The sequence below is a fragment of the Misgurnus anguillicaudatus genome, chromosome 1 (genome assembly GCF_027580225.2).
Source record: "Misgurnus anguillicaudatus chromosome 1, ASM2758022v2, whole genome shotgun sequence".
NCBI lineage: Eukaryota > Metazoa > Chordata > Actinopteri > Cypriniformes > Cobitidae > Misgurnus > Misgurnus anguillicaudatus.
Genome location: NC_073337.2, coordinates 26,479,707 through 26,504,097, shown reverse-complemented (window position 1 = coordinate 26,504,097; position 24,391 = coordinate 26,479,707). Strand labels below are relative to the sequence as shown.

The 24,391-nt window shown below is 39.3% G+C and overlaps 1 protein-coding gene across 1 annotated transcript in view; it reads right to left on the bottom strand.

Moving 5' to 3' along the window:
* The window catches only part of hmga2 (high mobility group AT-hook 2), a 42,607-nt gene extending 23,848 nt beyond the window's left edge, over positions 1-18,759 (bottom strand). The window contains exons 1-3 of the mRNA XM_055190721.2: positions 17,748-18,759; positions 13,828-13,914; positions 8,167-8,217 (exon numbers count right to left, since the gene is read on the bottom strand). Of these exons, the coding sequence (XP_055046696.1) occupies positions 8,167-8,217; positions 13,828-13,914; positions 17,748-17,858 (249 nt within the window). The 5' untranslated portion in view covers positions 17,859-18,759. The remainder of the gene's footprint in view (positions 1-8,166; positions 8,218-13,827; positions 13,915-17,747) is intronic.
* Positions 18,760-24,391: the final 5,632 nt, after the last annotated feature.

The following is a 24,391-nucleotide window of genomic DNA, read 5'->3' as shown; positions in this document are numbered from 1 at the left end:
TTCCAGTTTTTGGACTAAGTGAAACTGAATAAAGGTGAACCTGATCTCTCTCTTACTAAAAATAAGTCATTAAAAATTACTGGTCTGTCAGAACCAATCTCCCTATGGGTTGTGCTTTGACATAAAGAGCAGTAGCGCTTCAGACAACCCCAGTTGAGTGCCCAGAGTGGGATTCAAACAACCCACAAACTAGTTAAATATGAAAACGTAAATTTGCACATCCCTAGTGTTCTTCACAAAAATCTAAGAGATGAAAACAAACATCTGATGTTTTCCTGTAGCATGTCTATAGCAATGCCAACATAAGTTTGATTCCCATACAAAGTGCATACTTATAAAATGCATACGGGTTTCTGCAGATCTTCAGCCCAAAAGGTTTTTAAAAAAATGCATGAGCCATTTCATAAGTCATGGTTTCAAAGAGGGGTTGTTTTTCTTTGGATTTGGGGTGCATAAATCAAAGTCACTGTGGCATACAAGTGGAAACGTCCAGGAGAAAGACAAGAATGCATGTTTCCAGCCCTCTGTGTGAACCACTTCCCATGTGGCCATTGTACGATAAAAGTCTTGCATTGATGAGATGTCACCATCAATAACATATACCACATACTTTCCCTGTTCTTCAAACACAAATACTTCGTTTTCAATCGCTTATTCAATTTTATATGATTCACATATCGTATCTTTTGAGCGCTTAAGTTCGTTATTTAAAATGTGGCGCACGCGCTCATTATGGAAGCGACATGTTCGTTTTTTTTCGAGGCGTGTCCGTAACGCATCGAGTTAAAAACATTAAAATTTTTCGAATGCCGCAAGCGCACCGCAGGTCATGTGACAAGAATCTGCACGCCTAGGGTTTTTTCACGCATTTTAGGCACGACATGTGCCCCTTAAGCAGCTCTTTAGGCAAATTATTGTCTATAATGCACTATCCTAACTTTTAACTTGATAACGGATAACAAGCACTCAGAAAGTACATACAGTGGCAAACTATGTTATTGTTTTAATATCATTTTATTTCTTCATTATTCATCTTTTTTCTCTCTTTCCATTTCTCTCCTTTCTCACATTCTCATCTCTAAAGCACCTATTGAGGCAGATGCTATGGTCACTGGCTTAAAGCAAAATGAGTAAAGAGCTTCCAGAGGTTGGAACAAGAAGGGGGGAATAGCAGATGAAATGGGGGGAAAGGGGTCACAAGGGTGACTGGTGGAAATCCGTTAAGGTGGTCCCAGTAAACTCCTGTTGTGCGAGTAGAGTTACGGACCGAATACACGCCCCTATTGGCAGGAATTTAGGGTTACGGCCCACAGTTTTAGAGATGGGGGTTGGGGGGCTCAGGGAATGTGGAGAATGAGGTAGAGATGTCCACTTTCCCTCACATTGCATTGAGCTTGCACAGCCATCCAAGTGAGAGACAAAAAATGGCTCCGAGCCACAGTGTAAACTACGCTTCTGCAAGTGCATGCTTCAAAACCCCAAGGTTTTAAAAAAAACATTGCAGCTAGTTACAAAAATCTGTTTAATTAGGAGAGTCTTGCCAGACGAAATCAAAACTACGAGAGGTGACATTTCTGAACATGTTGAACAAACAAAATGTTCATTCTAACCCACAAGACCTTTTGATTATTTATGCTGGCAAACTGTAGGACTGACTGAGAGGGCGTGAGATTTACCTACATGTCTGGTAGGAAAAATCATCTGCGTGTCTCATGCGTGTCTCATCAGTAAAGCCTGTTCGGTGATTAGTAGTAAATTGCCTTTACCTGCTTTCAGATGGCATTTACTACACAGAGACGAATTTCACCAACAATCACGTTCATAATCATGGAAAATCACCTCCGATAATGTATACGATTTTGCCTAGCTTCTCGGTGAAATACGGCTCTGTGTAGTAAATGCTGCTCCATCTAAAAGCAGGTGATGATGATTTACTATTACTCACTGAACCGTTTTAACCGATTAGATAATTCGACTCAATGTGTCATTTTATTTTTGCAATGAAAGATATTTTAAATGGAAAAGATGACGAATAAAAAGTAGGGTGGGACATGATCAGGAATTGGTTTGATCATGAAAATTGGCGTCCCATAGCAGCATTAAGTGACTGTGCTAACTTTAGGCGAGACTTTTATGGGTTTATGTAATGGCCTATCACATATATTTCAAGTTTTTTTTAAGTGTAACAGGTTTATACCGTAGCATTAAAAAAATTTGTTCAAATTTAAACATTATTTTACAGTGTCTGCAAAAAGAAAACATTGCACTATGGTCACATGTTGGAGTTTGTTTATTTGTTTAAACAAAAGCTGACAGCTTCTTAGTATTTCAGTCCCATTAAATGTGCAATAGTAAACACAAACAAATGCTGAAAAAATAAGGCAAAGGCCAAACCACTGATTCACACTTTGACTCAGTCCTGAGCTGACTGCCGAGTCTCCTGTCTAGGATGCCTGGGGGGCCAAGTTCAATATTTTGCCCGAGAGGCTTCCAAAAGCTATTAAAAGGTTTTGATGCTTGACACAAAATTCCTCTCACAATACTCTCCTCCTTCCTCACACATTAAAAAAGGAAAGAAGAAAAAAAAGAGTAAAATCTTTTCACACTTTGGCAGCGGCTGAGGGTTTTCCAAGCCTCCCCACCAGTTCGAGACTGTTGGATGACTCCCAATTGCGGCTCTCATTCCCCCTCCGCACCAACCTCCAAAAGCCGACTGCCTCCACTCTTCCCTGCCAGACTCTCCCTCCCATTTCCCTCAGCTCTGATTCCGCTCCTTACCACCTGACAACACTGTCTGTCCTCCGGCCAAAAGCAGCAGATCATTGTGTGAGATGAAAGAAGTTACTCCCCTGTTCTGCTCATTCGTGCCTCTTCATTCATTAGTTTGCTCATTTACTCTTCCTAGATGTGAAGTGGTAGAGTCGAAGTTGCAAGTGTAAGGTTTACGATAATTGTTTGCTACAAATCTGCAGTAGCTCACTTATGAGGTGAATGACAGATTTAAAGTAGTGATGGGTCACGACTAGTCATTTGTTGAAGTCGAATAGTTTTCTTTTTAAATTTTAATTACCCATATGTCCGGCATTTTAAGGCACTATGAAGCCGTCAAGTTAAAAATGCATCAATTAAGCCAAACTCTTATGTAAACGCACTCAAACAAGACCAATTAGTCAATCATGCAACACACCAACTTCAACATTTATGTCGTTTTGTTTATACATTGTCACCATACAGATGATGTTACCTTGGTTTGACTTCGACCTGCTCATGGTGACAGATGTTCATTCAGCTTCAAGAGGTAAAAAGGGAAGTGAGCTATAAACACCGTCAATAAACAAGAAGGTGGAGAGAACCACCAGGGAGAAAAGCAAGCATGAATCAAGACGTTGTCATAAACCTCATATCAAAGGAATTCTTGGCGGAAAATGAGTTGAACATCACGGTTTCAAACTCTTGTCCTGATCTTTTCAGCGCATGTGACATCCCTCACGGATTGACTTCTAGGAAAAAACACCATGGGAAGTAAATCTATTGTATTTGCCGGCATTCCCATTTATTACCGTGGCGACAAACAGGCAGTGTTGTCGAACGCTAAGTAAGGAGATCTAGAGAAAACACAAGAAGCATGAACTTCTCCCTCCAATTTAGTCTCACTCGCTTGTGGAGAAATCAGACACGTAAACTCGGTGGACGCAAGCCAATTGGCACTATGAAAGGGGAACTGCAGTGCACAAGTGAATAATGTTAGCTGTTCGAGGACAGAGATAGCCCGTTCCAACATGCCCCCACTTCCAAAACACAGTGTGGCTTGTGCGCTTGGCACAGACAACTCGGTCCATCTCCGCACCTGTGCAGGAGGAGCACCCGGAAAAGGAAGAGAGGGTCAATAAATCAGACTTTTGGCTGCCGAAGCAAAACTAGCAGATAACATTACGCCTGCCGTAGAGGATCCAAAGAATGCTCTCTCTTGCAGGACTTCCTGTTGGCCTGATTTAGAAATAACAAAAGGACTACAGCAGAAATAATGCAATTCTACCCCCAATGAATGGAGTTATTTATACTTCAAGATCCCCTTTCAAGACCAAAATGCACCTGGCGCGATTGTAAATTTGGACCATAACCATAAAACAAAAGGTCATTGTTGATATCCGTACGTTAAAGACGCAGCAACTGGCGTGTTGAGCAACTCATTTAGTAAAGAATTTCTTTCGCCGAAATATTTCTGATAGTGAAATCAACAACTCAAGGTCTCTATCGGCTCTAAATTCTTATCACTCTAGGGAGGAAAGTTTCCTCATAGCAAACTAGCATCTTCACATATCAGCTGTGCCACCTGTGAAATATTGAAAAAACAAAAACAAGTGGCAGACTTCTTCTCCAGCTGAAACCCTTTCAACCCTTTTGGTTGTAATTTAACATATGCTGGATTGTTTCAACAAATAATGCTGGGTTTGTTAACCCATTGTTGGCTCAAATATAAACATTGGGTAGCACTGTTGCCTCACTCCAAGAAGGTCCCCGGTTCGAGCCCCGGCTAGGTCAGGTGGCCTTTCTGTGTGGAGTCTGCTCTGGGTACTCTGGTTTCCTCACACAGGCCAAAAACATGCAAGTTATGTGAATTGATGATACCAAATTGCGCCTCCCCTAACTTGTGTATGGATTAACCGGTTCTTGCCATGAATATAGATCCCTTTTTGACCAAACACATTTTTTAGAGTGTTGGATTTCCCATTTAAAACTACAATGCACAATGCATCCATCTCAATAAGCCTCTAGCTACTAGGATTGTTGTAAATAAAGAATGAACAAAGGTGGCTGAATATCAGGTGAGCACTTGAATTTGGAGAATTGACAGGATTCGATGCACTCAATAGGCTGAAATAGAAAAAGTGGAATTGATACAGTTAAACAATCCAATATTAACTATTTAAGGGAATGGATGCTGGTTTGGGGTGGGGGGCAAAGGAAAACATTCCAACAGCCCCTTGTAGCCAAAAAGGATATGCTATAATTAGTTCCAGGAGGGCGAGCGGCAGCTGAATGGAGAAAACCGACTTGAAGAGGTATGGTAAAGCTCTTGTCCGCCATGTTGTATGTGAAGACCGCCGTGCAACTAAGGCGGACCTCTTGACCATGCCATTCATGTGTGACTTACTAAACAGATCATAACCCAAACACAATGACCCATACAAAAGTACAGAGAGGCATGTTTCCCGTTGCCCATTCATAAAAAAAATGGGGGATTTCTGCCTTTAACTCCATTGGCTGAATCCAGTGAAGTCTTTGCATATTTGCAGATGGTAACTTTTTCAGGATTTAAATCAAAGCCGATCTCTCTCTGTTTTCCATCTCTGACTCATACTCATTCATACACTTGGCAACAAGTGCATCTCAGACTCATTCACAGGATGTCATACCACTATGCCCACTTCACATTCAGGATATTTGTAGTATGACTACAGTCTGATGAATATGCCTTAGAAACAGATGCCAATTATATAAAAACATCTCCGGAGATCACAACAATATCTTCCGCTTTGATTTATTGGCATTAGTATCTACATTGGTATTTCAATTTGAGCGATGATTAACAGCCAGAGAATTCATTTTGAATTGAAACATCAGTTTCTACTAAAACCAAGTTATTTATGTGATATAAGGAGCATTAAAGAAGTCAAAAACTTTCTAAACACGTTGACATGACCTTACTCAGTCAATATTAAAGATATCACGGTTATATTTTTCGAATTTCTTTACATTATTTAGGCTGATTTTATTAGCATTTTTAGTTGGCTTTTCACAAACTGGGTTAAAAATCATCCCCTGATCAATACTTTAGCTATAAATGACCAAACATCTTTCAACGCACTTGTTATCTAACTCAACCTCTCTTGCATTTCAAAATAAAAGCCTCCTACTTTGTTGATCATTAATATTTTTTAAGCACCCAACATTTTCTTTACTTTCTTGTTTATGCACATGAAAAAGCATTTTACCCCATTATCTATTTGTTTAAGACTAAATGACATCAATGTGTGGGTGGATGAAGGGTGTATGTGTGTATTTGTGCGGTAGGGCAATGTGCAGCGTGGGAGTGTGTACCTGCATCACGCAGCCATCATGAAAGCACAGCCGAATGCACCTTCGGCATCGGTGCAAAAGGAAATAGGGCAATAAATGTAAACTTTTATCAGTTGAGTTCAAAGAGCTCAACCGCAGTTGAAACCCACGACTTGACCAATCGTTCACATACCATTGCGCTTTATCATTTAAACAGATACGGCTGGGTCACATTCAATCCTGGTATGTGGTAACATTCACTTGAGCCTTTTGTAATTTATTGGTTTAAAAGCAATTCAAATCGAACTGTACATTAACACAAACACTTTTTTATTGCTTGAACATGTGAATGTGCCAAATGGATCTCATTGCAATGCTTCTCACCATTTCAAAGCCTTGACAAATTACAACTTTTAGAGGACCTGCCCTCCATTCTCTTCTGCTACATTGATCTATTTCTGAATGCAAAAACGTGTCCAGAACAAACAGGACCTGACAAATGAGAATAAGCGCATGCAATTTATCACACACGAGCCAAAAATATTAGCACAAAGGCAATGCCAAATTTTAGCGCTCGTGCATTCGGAAGTTTTTCGAAGCATTTCCCAATGTCTCCAATTCTCTTCATTATGATATCTAACTGAAACAAACGCAAATTTTCACCAATCTATCAATTTGTCAGGTACATGTTAAAAAATAACTGTTCATGGGTAAACGCTAAATTATAGGAAGTTAGCTAAGGGTCTCAGCTGAGATCTGTAGGGTATTTTGGAAGAGCTTGGCTCATGGGATGGGTTATGTTTTCATGCAATACAAATGTACAAATTTCTGAAAATAATTTCGACCCCCAATCCACATCGAATATATATCATATTGAAGAATGCAAGTTGATGTTTGTTCAGGGGCGTCTGTACGCTTTGCTTTGCTTTTCTGTCTGCCTTAGAAACATCTATAAGGAGGACACATGAGAGAGTCGGCATGCAACAAAGCCATATCAGCCTTCAGTTTTGCTGGTGGCACTTTTACCCGCCTGCGGCTTCACTCCCTTAGCTATCAATTAAACACGCCACTTGGAGGCTGATAAACGCTGAAAACGTCTGAGGAATTAAACAGAAGTGCAAACATTTGCACAAACTTCTCTTTAATTAGCAAAATGGCAACAAACTAAGGGAAAACCGGAAGTAGTAAAAATTACGTCAATACCGATTTATGGAGTTCACACAACTTTCGACCAATGAATTCATGTCTTTGTAAGTCATTATGGATACTGGAGTGTTTAAAAATAATTTTAAAGAATGCACTTTTTTGCAACTCCAATAATGTCATAATAAAAAATACTTAACTTTACAATACATTTAAAGGGGCATTCCACTTTTTTTTTTAAATATGCTCATTTTCCAGCTCCCCTAGAGTTAAACATTGGATTCTTACTGTTTTGGAATCCATTCAGCTGATCTCCGGGTCTGGCGTTAGCACTGTTAGCATACTTTAGCACTATTCATTGAATCTGATTAGACCATTAGCATTGCGCTAAAAATAACCAAAGAGTTGTGCGTAGCAATATTACGCAGCAGCCAAAAATAGTCCCCTTGTACGTTCAATGGCAGGGGACTATTTTCGGGCAGTGCGTAATATCACTACGCCTGCAGTAGCCATGTTACGGCAACAAAGTCCTTGATTATTACGCCAGTTTGAGAGTTTAGTTCCTAGCCATATATGTCTAGAAAATTGCAACTTTTAATTTTCCGTCATTCTTAGTACACAATGTAACTACAGAAGAGTCAAGTTTTAAATAAAAAAAATATCTAAACTCTTTATTAATTTTTTTAGAGCGATGCTAATGGTCTAATCAGATTCAATGGATTATGCTAAGCAATGCAAAAAATGGATTCCAAAACGGTAAGGATCAAATGTTTAACTCTAGGGAAGCTGGAAAATGAGTATATTTTTAAAAACAGTGGAGTGTCCCTTTAATTAATTTCCATAATTTTTTTTGCTTGCTAATTATAGTCATTATTTAATTATGATACCTGTGTTACGTATATAAAACCAGTTCTTAAAAAATTACTTTGTCTGTTTATCTAAAATGTATGTAATGAAACTCACCCATTTCCTGGGTCTTCCTCTGGGTCTTTTCTCCCCCGTGGTCTCGGCTTTCTGCAAATGCCAAATAATATGAATTAGTGGGCAGCGTTTCATCACGTGGTATAAACAAACTTTTCGGGTCCACAACATATATGGGCACAGAGGAAGAGGGGCTACGTTTCATGCATTCAATGAGAACCGTGTCAGGTCTGTAACTTATATGCGGGCCTCCAACGTCGAACAGTCTCCATCGCTCGAGTTCCTGGTCTGTGTAGCGTAATATTTCACTTGAGGAATTTTATGCCATTCAAGTGTAAATAAGAGCACCTTTATCAGCAAAAGCACCCAGATAAGGGTTCTGAAAGACATTTATGTGCTTTCCATCACAGCCTAATAATAAGCGAGCACTGAGACTATACATTTCAAGTTTTATCTTTATGAATAAAAATGTCCAATCTCTTAATTTACTAACTCCAAACCCATCTCGTTTTCTTTCTTTCGGGAAAAACACAAGATTGAATGCACTGTAAATCGCTTTGGATTAAAGCGTCTACTACAGTGATGTCTAACTACACCGTAGCACCTGCACAAGAAAACCACCAAAGCCCGAACAGAAGTGTAGGGTTTCCCCAACCCTGAATGTTTGATTAAAAATCCCACGCAGATGTTCTGGGTTGTCCGATGATTCCCCCCAAAGGTGGAAGCAGGAGGATCTACCCCGATGGTGCCTTTCCGCCACGGTCCCACGCAATTAACAAGACAAGACGTGTCTTCATTATTTATAGGATATAAAGTTTTCTACTGGCTGTGGGCTTTTGTCATGCGTAACCTTACTCAAATCATCAAACATCTATGAATTCTGCAAATGACCGAGGAAGGGTAGGGGTCGGAGGTATCATGTTTGTCAAGCAAGTTCAACCAAAAGTCGCAAATCGACACTTGTCTATTAACAATGCCATGGTTTGCTACACTGAAAAGAAACACAATATACAATACTATGTACCATTTAGGAACAGATATGTATACATTTAACACCTTTGGGGTACTAATATGCACTCTTTTTAGGTTTAAGTCAAAAGTAATTACAATGTGATTTCATTATTTAAATCCTATTCTCATGGTTTGGATGATCTGAATGCATCTCTGCAGGTATCCGTGTTCTGTACGATGTGTTCGGTCGTCTTTCGTTCGGTCTGTATGCCCTGGCTAAGTATGCAAGCATTGTCAAGGCTCACATTACCTCTTCTCCAACAAGCACAGTTTGTTTTGAATACCCCAAGGACGCTTCACCGTTCTTCACAAGCATGATAGGTTGGAGAAATAAAAAATGAGCGACAAAGTTCTTGCCATAGCCGGTCATTGGTTAGTCTGGTTTTAGTGACCAACACTTTATATTAGAAGCCATTTTAAATGCAACTTTAAAGTTTTATGCATTCAGGTATCTAAATGTCATTCATTTTGTCAAGCCTCCTCTCAACGTTTGCCAGTCCCGCAAAGCAAAAATTGCACCTTTGCACATATGCTAAGGACTAAAAGTGCTATTTAGGTCACGTCCTACCGTCACCTGAGGCACTAAGTGCTACAGAATTACAAAATGCACATGGATGCATGACATCCCTACTTGAAATGGTGTAAAAACACCTTTGATGACTTGCTAGCTAATTCTCCAGCTAATGCTAATCACGCTAACGTTGTACTGCATTGACATACATGTTCTCCATTTCACGACGTCTTTAACCTTATTCTCTCTATCTCTCCTTATCTGTGTCTTTATTCTGTGCATCCCTGTCTGTCTTTCTTGGGCCAATCTCTGTCTCTGCCCTTAGTTGGGGATGCTGCAATTTTAATCAGTAGATTTAATGGTCTGCAAACCGACACCCTGATAAATAAATCATGTTTGTGTTCGTCTCATCCAGCCAGGTCCCAGCAGACACACGCCTGGACGCTCAGTGTCCTCTTTGACACCAAGACGTCCAGGCGTGCTTGAGCGGAGAGGCCGTCGCTTTTTGAGGGAGGGGCGGTCTCGCCCCTTTTGCAAATGTAGAGGTTAAAATTAGCCTCCGGGTGCCCAGTGTCGAGTTCCAACAATGACTGGTTGACGGAAAATATTTCAGTTAGTCATTAGGGCCGACGTATTGATATCGAATGATCGGAGCAGGGCGGAAACTTGTCAGGTTATATCTGTTGACAGACACAACTGTGTGAATCGTCAATGAGGTATATCCTGGTCTGGATTGTTCATATGATACGGTTTCTGTGATGCAATTAAGTCGGACAATGGCAGAATCCATAATACATTAATGCTGCCTTCACCCGCTTTTAGAAATTGGATAATTTCCACTTCTGAAGTCGTAATGAGCTTGTTGTGTTTAGGTGCGTCATTGACGGAAAGAATGGTTAATACGCAAGGTTCATACGTGTGCACAATAGTTGAACACAGCAGAAATCCTTCTCCTATCTTCCATTGTTAAAGTTTGAGGCCGGCCCATCTCTGGAATTTGGGTATCAAAATTGGACTTTATTGTTTTTATAAAACAATACAAATATGAAAGCAAAAAAACATTTTTCATGATGTAAAATTACTGAAAGTAAAAGAAAAAATAGTCCCTGACCGACTGTGAATATTTCACATGTGTTTACGTTGCTAAGGGTGCGGCGCAGTCATAGATGTGTTTTATCGTAAATTAAAACTAGGGATCCACCGAATCCAGATTTTTTAGGTTCGGCCGAATCCCGAATCCACCGTTTAAGATTCGGCCGAATCCGAAACCGAATCCTACTTTCATTTTATTTAATTTTAACTGTACATTATGCCAGGATGACAAGTTGGAAAAACTATTTTGACAATTACCATAAGCCTATGCACAATGAAAGCGATGCGTTGCGACACGCTCGTTTTTCCAATAAGCAAGCAGCTCCGCGCTGAAAATATATTTAACTTTGAGTGAGAAGCTCCGCTTGTCAATGTCAGTCTTCACACGGCCGTCCAATTACAGTGGAGGAGGGGCGGGACATTACCACAGCAACCAACCGGCTCACAGCTGAAGCATCACAGCTACCAAGCGCTCGGCTGAAAAACAGCTGGCATTTGGGGTCCTCAAGGCGTTTTCAGCGGTGTTTAAAAGTTTTGGCGTGTCCAGCCCCTAAGGCTGACCGAAAGAAAAAGCTCATCTCCACGTCAGCACCCGATGTGTGTAATCAACGGCCGCGTGACGTCGACCATCGTAGCGCAAGCCTAGGGTTCGGTTCGGTGGAAAAAAAATCTAGGATTCTGCCGAACCCGAACCCCGCCAAAAAGCCCAGTATTCGGCCGAATCCGAATCCTGGATTCGGTGCATCCCTAATTAAAACACAAATATACGCTAATCACAATTAAAGACCAGAAATAATCATTTTATAAAATGCGTTATTAATGCGGCTTGACTGACTGCTACGTTTTTGCTGTACTGGTCAATAGGGCTGTGTTGAAAAAATCAATTCATCAATTCTGAATTGATTTTCATATTAATTTCTAAAGATCGATCCATAACTCAGAGGATCGATTTAATAATTAATAACTTCATGCGTCATTGAATTCACGCATGCATGGAAGGACATTAAAACAACGAACATGGCGGTCAGTAACGTTAAGCAAGTCAGTGGTTGTTTTGAAAACTGTAATTCCGGTAACAGCTGGAAAATAATGCTTTTTACAAAAACATTTATAAATCCCGAAGATCGGATCAGATCGGATCGAATAATGATAATCGATTCAAGATCTTGAGAATCGGAATCGAATCGATTCTTGAAATTTAAATCGAAACCCAGCACTACTGGTCAACAAAAGTAATTTTGTGTTTTAAATTTTTGTTTTATGAAAAGTTAACCCCGAAATCTTATATAAAATCACAAATTCATATAATTTTGGAAAATCTTGTGAATTAAATACTATTAAAGATATAGTACACAAAATTAAAAGGTACTTTTAATGCATCGTGCAAAAACAGCATCACTTTATAAAACAAAAGACTCAAAGCAACGAGTGATACATTATAAATATGATTATTTTCCAACTGATATAGCTACACCTGCAAATAGGATAAGTAAGTTATGTCACTTTTACCGTAAACAACTTACAACTGCACAGTTTGTCTCTACACCTGACCAGGTGAGATCCTTAAGGAAATACAACTTGCAGCGTAACTTGTAGCTAGGTCTATCACAATGATTAAATAATCGTCTCATTGCGATTGTTTGACATCATCGTGATGATTTCAGATCACCGCAATGATTGCACATCTCTCTAAAAAACACAAGGGGGAGCTGCAGCACCTCTATAAACGAGACAGTATCAGATTACTTTTAAATATGTGTTACCTGTATTAAAACTTACTGCCAGATAAACCTTGCAAAAGATTTCATTTAAATAATCCCAACAATGTGTGAAAATTATTTCATGAACAAACAAAAAAGGTATGAGAATTAAATTTCAAAGCAATAAAACAGACAATTAATCGTCATAACCATCAAAGTCCTAAAACAGGCAATTAATCGTCATAATTGTCGCAATCTATTAGACAATTCATAACCGTGACAGCCCTACTTGTAGCATTTTTTTCTGCCATGCAATAATTCGTTTTTAGCCAATGTTTATGTTAGCAAGTGCTGCACCAGTCTGGGGGTCGGTCCATAAGCACTCGGTGTGAAGATCCTAAAAGATGAGCAATTCCTGGTGGAAGAGCAAATCTTGTGAAAAGGCGCCTTATCGCTTTTCATCTCAGAAGATTTATGATCCTGACGCACATCATAACAATGCCAAACGAGGCAGAGAAGTGCTTAGGCTTTTCAAAGCAGGACATTAACGCGAGCCGAGCCTTCGGTCGGATATCAACGCGTACCGAATCCGCATATACGCGGCTCAGCTTAAACCAAATGCACTGACAGTTGGCAGGGGTCAGGGACTTCCCACAAACATATGCCAGGCTAGACCACACACACCAGCGAGGAAGAAATGTTAATGACTTCATCAAGAAAAGCTCTCCAGAACAACCCGTCTTTAAAGGTTTTCCCCGTACATAAACACTATTGGGCAATTAGAAATGTTGACAGTCGCATTTAGAGAAACTCCTGTGCGCAATGTAAATCTTCGGTGATGCTGCAATTTGCTTTTCTGTTTGCACGGGCATTAGTAAGGAATGGGAACAGAGGTCTTTTGGCAATATGTAACAGAACGTGCTCTATGTTCCCCTCATAGTGTATCCAGTTAATGCACGAGCGTGTGTGCAGCTCCATGTTTGTGGTCATTTGCAGAGAAAGAGAGAGAGAGAGAGAATTTGTGCGAGCATGTGTATGTAAGTTTGTACTTAAAGGTGTGTATGTCACCCTACTACTGGAGCTTAGGTGTTTACTGCTGTGATGAAACGGCGCTTACAGGCTATGGAGGCAACCCCCATATACTGTATATATATAACACTGTAAGTACAATGAATATAAAAACAAACAGACAGATGGGTAGAAAGACTGATACAGACTGTGACTGATAAAAACTAAGAAGAGTCCCTTAAAATTTTTTTGATGGCACGTTTGATTGATGCCTGTGAAACACAGAATATAAAGGTAAGATTAATTTAGTATTAATGCGTTACCAGAGCCGAACGTAAGCTAGGTAATGTGTGTCTGAGTATGTTTGTAAGTGTCTCTCACCTTCTGCGCTGCTTTGGAGGGCCCCTTGTTTTTGCTTCCCTTGGGGCGACCCCTCGGCCGTTTGGGGACAGGCTCTCCTGTGGGTTCCTGAGGAGGAAAAGAGGTGAACGCGCCATGAGGTCAGGAAACAGAAAAGGTCTGTCTTAATGGCACCAAAAAGTACTTGGACACGTTGGTGGTCACCCTAGCAAATGAAAAGTTTGGTTGCAAAACGAGATAATTCAAAAATCTTGTTTTTTGATTATGCATTCCAATTAATATTAATCAAATTGCAGTTGGTTCGTTTTGATTTAAGCCTTCATATCTAAAAAATACAACTAAGTAGCACAATAAAAACGTGATAACATAAATATAAACGTTTCGACTATTTTTTTTAAAACGGAGTTATCTCGTTTTGGAACCAAACTCTTTAAATGTATGTATGTGCTACCCAGTCTCACGAGGTTTCGTGATGTAGTCACGTAAATTTTTTATTCTTTTTCGTGATATCACGAATTTCCGCGTTTTTTCGTGATCATATAACGAATTCCTTTCATGTAATTATCACGTATTGGTTACTCAACTGCTTTTTCCTATTTTCAAACCATTGTCGCTTCGGTTTAGGGTTAGATTTGGTGCTTGCATTACAATGTCACGTTATAAATTGGTTTATACTATTTTTTCTGATTAATTTTTTTTATATGTCACCTGGCGTTATGGTTAGAGTTGGGTTTGGGTAAGGATGTCATTTTATGTAATTCTAACTGTAAACCATAGCGACAATGGTAAGAAAATAGGACAAAACAGTTGAGTAACCAATATGTGACAATCACACGAAAACAGGAATTCGTTATATAATATACAAAAATTCATGATAATATCACGATAAAAGAATCAAAAATTTACGTGACTATATAAGGACATTTCGTGAGACTGGGCTGGTATGTCACTGCATTATAAATCAAAATATCAAAAATATCAAATAAAAACATCATTAAAGCAACACTATGTAGTTTCCATGTAAAAATGACTTGCAGCTCCCCCATGTGGTTGAAAAGCGCAACAGTGCCTGGTATCAGACACTCTTCTGCAGGCAGGGGGAGGGGCAGGGCTGTGTGCTCTACCCTCCACCGCCACTTTCAGAGTGTGCTTGTAGCAGCTAGGAGGCTGCTCAGGTTGCAGCAACAGTACAATTTGTCCAGTTAAAAGTTGTTCTATCACTGAAATAATTTTAGAGACATTATTTAAAGGTAAAAAAACTACATAGTGTTGCTTTTTTTATTGAAACCTTTTCAATAAAAAAAGTAAACTTATTCTAGCTATTTTTGTTTCAAATTAAGGCACTTGGGGCCAGATTTACTAACAAACCATCATTTTGTCATTAAATAAATAATTAGCGCTGAAAAGGGGTGATCTAGTTATTTTTGTGACTGACCTCATTGCATATGCATTTCTAGGAGTTTACCTTTCAGACGCAAAATTTATGGAAGGAGATTATTGAAATGATTCACGCAATGTGATTTACTAATGTTTGCGCGTGTGATATTACTGGTATTTGCGCCATTATTTAACGCCGGAAAAAGCATGTTTTAAATTACTTTGCACTTTAAATGGCTCCAACTGTTGCTGATAGGAGAGGCATCACATAGATTTTTTTAACACGTAACAGTTTATTTGGAATGCCAGAGGAACATATAATACATAGCATATAATACAAAAATATTGTTTGCCAAGCCATGTTTTTTTTTATTTGCTGGAGGATCACTAGGAGAAGACATACAATACCAGGTGTTTCAAAACTTCTTGTAAACCTTATTTTTTGTCCTCCGGCTCTTTTCAGTTTACCACGGCTTTGTTAGCTGGGATTTAACACCACAAATTTTCAACTGAGATGTCCGTGGTGCTGAACTCAAGCGCATTAAGTTCATTCAGCGCATCATGCATTAGTAGATCACTCGCACCTAAGGAAAATCAGCTCTGCTTATTTGCGAATCTAAACTAATTTGCGCTGCTCTTAGTAGATTATGTTGGTCATTTTTGGAAATCAGCTGTTGCGTTATTTTTTTTGCGCCTTTTTAGTAAATAATACACTAATATCACCACTCCCATCTGCACTTTTTTTGGAATTGTGTTTTCGCGCTAATTTGCCCCATTTAGTAAATCTGGCCCTTAATTGTAAAACTCCAGTTTGATCTCACATGAATTCGTACGTATTTTTTACGAGTGGGCTCATTTACAAAAATGTATGATTATTATAAGGAAAACAATAACAAAACTCCGCCCCTAACCTCAACGTCACAGGGGTGAAAGCAAACGGTATGCAAAAACGTACAAATGTGGTCGTACGAATTAGCCACCTCGTAAAACACATACAAATTGTCATGAGATTGTGTTTGAAACACTTGTAGCTACCTTGCTAAGGCACCTGTGTGAACTTGACTTAAAAGTTCGACTAAAAATTACCTTGAGGCCAGTGGTTTCAAAGGACTCCCAAAAATGTCCGAGAAAAGTAAACGTTGGAAGCATTCGTCTGCAAACGCCATTTGGTTTGGTATTCTGCTACTTGTTAGTGGTTTGAGTGTTCATTTGGGCCCAACCTCTATTATTCACCCCCCCCCCCAAAAAAAAACTCACTCACAAAAGGACAGGATCCTTCTTAACCATGCACACATTTACTGGTGGTCTCCCCTGCACTCGGTTGCATCTATGTGTGGGCACCCAGGACAAAATGACAATCATTTAAGTTCTTCATTTCCTTTGCATTTTATATTTTGCATATTAACACAGTTGTAACCAGTTTTATTTATATTTAACAGTGTTTAAAAAAACTGATTTTTTTTTACACCTAATTACAACAGCTGCTCATTTTATTACACGCCTATATATAGCATTATGGCAGGAAATACCAGGGTAATAATCACGTGATGTTAATGTCCTAGGTACATTGAAAATCCACCAACTCTTAGCTACAAAAACACGTTTTATTTGTATAAATTCACAAGTGAATGAGAACAAATCGTGTAAATGTTTCATGTAAAACATCGCTATTTTATATTTAATTTGAAACTTTTAGGAATACCAATTCAATCTGTGAACTGGTGATCTGGTGACTCGCCATCTCATCCTATTGGATCTCTCAATTAGATCGCAGTGACTCATTGGGGAATTACTTAAAATACTGAATCACATCCTCTCATCATAAACACTAGAAAGTGAGTATTTTGAAGAATGTGTCCATGACTAAACAGCAAGATGTTCGTGACATTATTTTTATTTCACACGTGTTGTTATAGTAACCGTTTCTCACATCAATGACCGATTCAGGTTGAGGTATCAACAGGTATATTTTAAAACAGCGACCGATATATAGCATTGCTCACCCTATCTATGCCTCTTCACAACATACCATCAAAGCGCTATATATAGCTATAAGTTCTCTATAAGAGATAGGGGGGTATAGCCTCTATATATATACACACACACACACACACACACACACACACATACATAGACTATATACACATACATGCATACATACATATATAGTATAAAGTCCAAAAAAATACAAACAAGCCGCGCGCAACAGTGCGTTTACGGCGCGTTTACGCACAGTTTTCTGTGGTAATCTGTAAATGCAAACAGCCTAAAATCACTGGTGGGCTATAGATCATTTGGACTAGTAAATGTTTAAAGCAAACCAGATGAATTTACCAAACACACCTGTATTTGCTTGATAATCACATTTTGCAGTCTTTACAACAGTAGCGCGAGCTATACATTATGTCTGTAGCTATATCGTCCCCTTATAACTTCATAAACCAGCACACAAAAACATAATAGGCTACATTTTCTTAAAGCAGCAAAAATACAACACAATTCGCTCTAATGGCAATTTCAAAATTATATACAACGCTTAATGATATGACTATGCACAAACTGACCTGTTGCGGCTTTCTGGGTCTGCCCGGTCCCCTCTTCGGTGGCTCGGCCGGGGCGGGCTCGGGCTGCGATCCTGAAGCTTCGCCGGCGGCTTCTTCGGCGCGCTCACTCATCGTGCGTGTGGTACCAAACCGAGTCTCGCGCACCTTCCGTTGCTGTAGCACGAGCTTTCCGTCAGTCACCGGACGTCCCGCTGCTGGAATCCGAACGGGCAGCGCGCGCTTACGACTGAACAACCGGCGCGCACGTGAAACGGGATGCAAACGGTAGAAATTAAACGCGCGCCTTTACGCGGTACCGTGAGAAGCACGTGCTGCTGGCTCTCGATTGAGAATTTGGCACGCGCGCGCACCCTCGCACACACACAGAGATACACGGAGGGAAAAAAATCACTGTGGAATTGAGTGGGGGTGGCTTTGGTAATAAAATAAGCCCGAGTGATCGATTGGGATTTCGGTCACCGTCTGTGCAAACGAGACATTTGCGAGGGGGGACCTTGACAGTGCAGGGTCAGATTCACGCTACTGAAACGGTGATTCCTGAATTTGCGGGGAAACACTTTGTACGCGGATGGGTTCAGGCAAGAACGTTGGCATTTTAAATGCACCCCTGCTGCCCACACGGAAATAAGTCCATTGACTGGGGATGAGAGTGAGGTATATACATTTAAAAAAAGAGGCGAAAATCACTTTTCCCGTGGGTGGATAACACGAGGAGGGAGGGGGCACGAGAAGCGCAGAGAGAGGGAGAGCGCGCAAGAGAGAATTGGAGAACAGCCAGAGAAAACATGAGAAATACTGCGCTAAGAGGAGACACCACATCGAGACAAACTCACGTGTCCAACACCATTCATGTAACTGGCTGCAATCCAGATAGTTTAAAGAAACAGCACATTAGATAGTGTGTTTATTTGTTATTTAAGACTATTTATTTGTTTAATTGTAACCAGTACGCAAATGGCATTAGACCATAGCTAGTGATCATGATTAAATTAATTTCAGCCACAAATTAACCATGGTTTTACTACAGTAACAATGGTTTTACCGTGATATTTGTAATAGAAACAAATGATAATCATTCCCCATAAGACACCAACATTAAAAAGCACTACTAGGTCTATTTACAGTTTATAGTAAACTGTAGTAAAATTCTTAGTGTTTTGACCCTTACTAAGATAAATATTAAAAGTTATTACTACTGTTACTACTAAGTTAGTAGGCTATGATTGATAAAGTAGAATAGGCTACTTTTATAATATACTACAAAGTAATATAAATAGGCCTGTTGTAAAATATACTACAGTATTTTTTCATCCAGGCATGATTAATATTTATATTTACTATACTATTATATTTGTACTATAATAAAACCATTTGTAAGTGCTGCGCGACCACTTTTTATTGGAACAATTATGCAGGAATAAACTTTTTGTAAATGAAATACGCGGTTAAAAAAGCAATATTTTGTATAATTTAACGAAGCCCAGATTGAGTCGTTTAAACCATACGCGCATATTACGCGTCATGCTTCACGTGCACAGCTCCATACAAACTACGAGCATGTACTATAAGTAATTTTGCACACTTATCAAAAGCGTGCGTCGCCACAGAAGTGAAGCGCTTCTTTTTGTCCCTCGAGGCCGCGAACGCAAGCGGAGCGACCTCCAACAGCCGCGCGTCTTTGAAGTCTTCCGCCCATCGATGTGGAGTGCGATCAATTACACTTACAACAACAGTGTCAAAGAATAAACTGCTTTACTTGGAGGGCCTTTCCCACGATCTGACCAGGGGTGGGGGGATGGCGAAGTCCTCCCTTACCCTCTCCAACTGAATACAATTGAGTCAGAGATGGACTTTATAACCAAGAGCTTGAGGATCTTGAACTCCAAGCACTGCAAGACAACGACGATGCAAAGAAAGAACTTGTAACAAAAAGTTTATCAGTGATTAATGCACGATCATAGAAACGCGTGTGCGTAACGCCTTGCGCACTTTTATGGGTGCTTGGTGAATTTTCATTATTAATCAAATAATTATTATAACACACCACAACATGGCACTTCTGTATTATAAATATGCTTTTTGCATGCCCTTAATAATAATAAATGAAACGAGAAGCACCTTTCTTGTGAAAGAGCGCGCTTAATTTGTCGTTGGTATTCAGTTCATTCATAAAAAACAGCTCTTAGACCCCCAAAGAAGGTGGAGAAGAGGAATTTCAGACCACTCCTACCCAGACAGAGCGGCGTCGGGACCGCCAGCGAATGAAACGAATACGATCAATAGCCCCAGCCGCAAATTACTGCCCAAAGTACTACCAAGATCGATTACGGCCAACTTTAAAACTTTTGTCGGTATATGGAGACATATGACTTGAATGTATACATATTGTGCAAAATGCACGTCACTCTTCCTTTTGCGAATTCCCCTTTTCCAAGGATCAAGAGCGTAAAAGCTTTCCATTGCAATGCGCGCATGAACATCCTATTATATAGGCTGCTGTTTATACATATTTTACGATTTAAATAGGCTTCATATAATACACATGCATATGCACAAAATCAAAATTTTATGTAAATTTATGTAAAGATTTTGCATTTAATTAAGTTCTCCATGTGCATTACAACTTCCTTTTGAATGTGCTGTTTTTTTTAACCACTAAAGTAATGACTGGTGGTAAATCACACAAATGCAACCCAAGTTGTGAATGTGAAGGAAACAAAGCGCTCACAGGGTGTAAACAACCAGGAGCATGTGCATTTCAAAAGACATTCTTCGGGTCGGACACACATTTCCTTTTTTCTTTCTCGGACAGGAGAGGGGAGTGCTCTGGGCAAATTGTGGGAGAACTCGTCCACCGCGGCACACTAAAAAGATTCAAGACCAACCACAGCCCCCTTGCCACCCGATGTCAATTTTAACCATTTCACCCCCAGACAGCCTCAAAGCGGCCCCCACATATGCAATACATTTATAAAAAGTCAACTGCCGGGGGCCTACAGCCACACATCAAACTGTAAAAGCATTTTCCTCTTCACTTAAGTCTTAACCTATACAAGTAGTGGTATAGGTAGAAAAAAAACGGACCTGCTCATGGGCCAGATCCTATTACTGCATGGCCACTGACCAAATCCACATTTTCGGAAAACTGTTGAATCTGTTTAAAATGTGTTAGATTGCAGGGTGCATTCACTAGCCACACTGTAAAACTGCATGTTCGGTCACGCAGGAATAGACTATCTAGGGTCGGTCTCCCTGTCAAAGGGTTAAAGGTCACAAGGGGTCATAAAGACAAATTATCAACTCAAGCTGCCTCTGTCATTCCCTTCCTTCTGAAGTGACACGGACGTCTGGCCAGCTCCTAGGCCACCTCGGAGAGACAACGGACCAATGCGTAAGCTCAAATAAGCTCCCACCTTGCTAAACTTGAGTCCCCTGTGAACAGCAGGGTCCACTGGTCTATTCATAGCCTCTCGCTCGTATTCCTAATGTAGCAGCACGGTTAAGGCAAGAGTGGCCTGTGTGTATATGGAAATGGCACACATGGGAATCACACCTTTCCTAAGCACTTGAGAGGGTGCGCTTGGTTTAGATGGCCTGGTTAGAAGCCGTGTGAATATTTTGGCTTAAATCTGCAGCAATGCACTTTTGACCACTGACGATATCATTTTGTGAGTGCAAACACTTTTTTTGCTATAATAGTTGATTTTCACAGATACAGTTTTTGGATGTTGCATTTTTAATCAACCTAGCACAATTTTTTAGGAGGCACGTGTAGTTGGAATTAGTAACTTATATCCTACTAATTATATACAATTAATAAATTAATTAATACTTTCAGAATCAAAATTTTAGGGCTACGTTTACGCGACAATGATAAAATACTGAAAAGTGTTTCCTTTTTTACTGTTTTGGAATCCATTCAGCCGATCTCCGGGTCTGGCGCTACCACTTTTAGCATAGCTTAGCATAATCCATTGAATCTGATTAGACCATTTGCATTGCGCTAAAAAATCGCCAAAGAGCTTGAATATTTTTCCTATGTAAATTGTAAAACTTGACTCTTCTGTAATTACATCGTGTACTAAGACTGACGGAAAATTAAAAGTTGTGATTTTCTAGGCCGATATGGCTAGGAACTATACTCTCATTCTGGCGTAATAATCAAGGACTTTGCAATATTTTTTCTATTTAAAATTTTTACGCAGTGCCCGAAAATAGTCCCCTGCCATTGAAAGTTACCAATGGGACTATTTTCGGGCGATGCGTAAAAGTTTTAAATAGAAAAAATATCGAAACTCTTTGGTCATTTTTGAGCGTGATGCTAATGGTCTAATCAGATTCAATGGATTATGCTAAGCTATGCTAAAAGTGGCAGCGCCAGACCCGAAGATCAGCTGAATGGATTCCAAAATGGTAAAAATCAAATGTTTAACTCAGGGGAGCTAAAAATGAGCATATTTTCAAAAAAAAGTGTCCCTTTAATTTTTTTACGTATGCACGACAACATTATCCAATATTTACGTATTAACACAGATCAGTGAAAAACAACTAAAAGTGCTGTATTATGAGTGCCAGGCCAGTAGATGGCGATGTTACTTTGTAAAGAAACAATGCATGCCTGCGCACATAAATACAAAGAATCAAGACGACGAAAGCACCAGTTTTGTTTACGTTTACAAAGAGGTTGTTTTGTGACTATAAAACGGCAAAATTTCGTAGGTGTTGCGTTGTTAAACTCAGTATCTTGAGCAACACAAACACAGTCCTAGTGTCCATTGTTACACAGTCCATTGTTGTTTTGGTTATACTCGTGCATGCCCATAAGCTGAACACAAGCGCATGTGGTCACTGTTATCACAGATTCACATTTTCATAATTTACACAGCGCCATTATCAAAAACTTGCACTTTGAAACCCCATTTTTGAGTGTGTAAACGAACAGCCACAATGCTTAAACAGCCCAGCAGAACCTACAATAAATACTAATTCATGCAACAGGTAGAATTTGCCCTAGCACACTTCTGTTCCCAGGACCCCGAGGGCCTGACCCCGGGCAGCTCCATTTCCATGAGAAGCTGTGTTTGTGCACAAACATTGAATACAATGGACCACCCTGAGGGACTCCAGCAGGTGAAGGAGCCGAAAGTAAAGGTGATCTGCTATCAATCCACGACTAGTTCATCTCTTCCAATGATCCCTGGTATCTGCTTGGGTTGTCAATATTAACCGAGGTGGTACACAAACAAACCTTCGCAAACAATCTTATCGGATATGGCAGAACTCGCAAACAAGATGGTGCATGCACTTATCCAAAAATCTTTGACAAATGATGCTTGACCGGTAAGCAAGGAAAAATCCTCATGATCAAACATTACCTGAAAGGGACATCTGTTTTCCTACTGTCTTTGTTCTTGCCTAATCTGCTAATTTAAGTTATTTATTAAGTTATTGATGTTAAACTAATTTAGTGTAATACAACAGCCTTATGTTGTCCAGTGTCCCGACCGTACTAAAAGACATCTTGCACGCAACATTTACCTAACGCAGCAAAGGAAAGCTTGTGTTGATATGACTTAGGAGTTGTCTTTGAGGAGATGGTTCGCTGTCAATTTAATTCACGGTATTTAACTTTGAAATGACTTTTGATTAGACAAAAATGGTCCTGAGCTGTCACTGGGGAAATATACCCTTTTTAAAGGTCATTTTAGGTAAAGATATGTATACATTTTGTATCAATGAGGTATTATTAACTCTATCTTTTGAAAAGGTACCAACCCAGTGACAGCTAGGGACCATTTTATTTCCACATTGACATTGTTGTGTTTTATATAAACTAAAATCTAAATTAAAATTTTACTAATACTTACAATAACAACATGCAGTGTAAAAAAATTGTTACATTTTAAAGCTTGTGGGTTGTTCACATACCCGTGCACAAACAAGCCACTAAATTAAACAGCTGTAAAAATGTATCAGTTGTTTTTATTTTTTATTTTTTGCATAAATATGTTAATCACCCTCAGTACTGATCAAAACGAATGTTTACAAAAATTATATGATTTTAACCAAGTTCATTTGATTTGGGGAAAAAATGCACAAAATGACCAATTTTCAATATAAAAGTGATTGTTGACTGGATTTTGTTTACCCTTTTCACAGTCAAAGATTAGTAAAAGCATTGGCTTTGGTGCATTTTTAGTTTTTGTGCAGCATCAGATTTAATTTTTTTACCCTAATTAGTTGTTTGTGGCTTTTTTGCCCCATTGACTTCCATTGTAATGTCATTTTTTGATGACAAATTAAATAATTAAGGGTTAATTGTGCCACATGGTGATCAACAGTTAAAATGACAAATTTCACCTTTTAGCAAAAGGAAAAACACCAACAATCAAGAATGCATAATAAAAAGGTGTCATGGCTTTGCAATCAAAAAAATGTAATTATAATTGAAGTCAATGGGGCAAAAAAGGCCACGAACAACTAATTAGGGAGAAAAAATAAATAAAATATGATGCTACACAAAAACTAAAAATGCATCAAAGCCAATGTTTTTACTCATCTAGCCCAAGACTATGAAAAAGGTAAAAACAATCCAGTCCACAATCACTTTTTATATTGTAAAACTGTCATTTTGTGTATTTTTT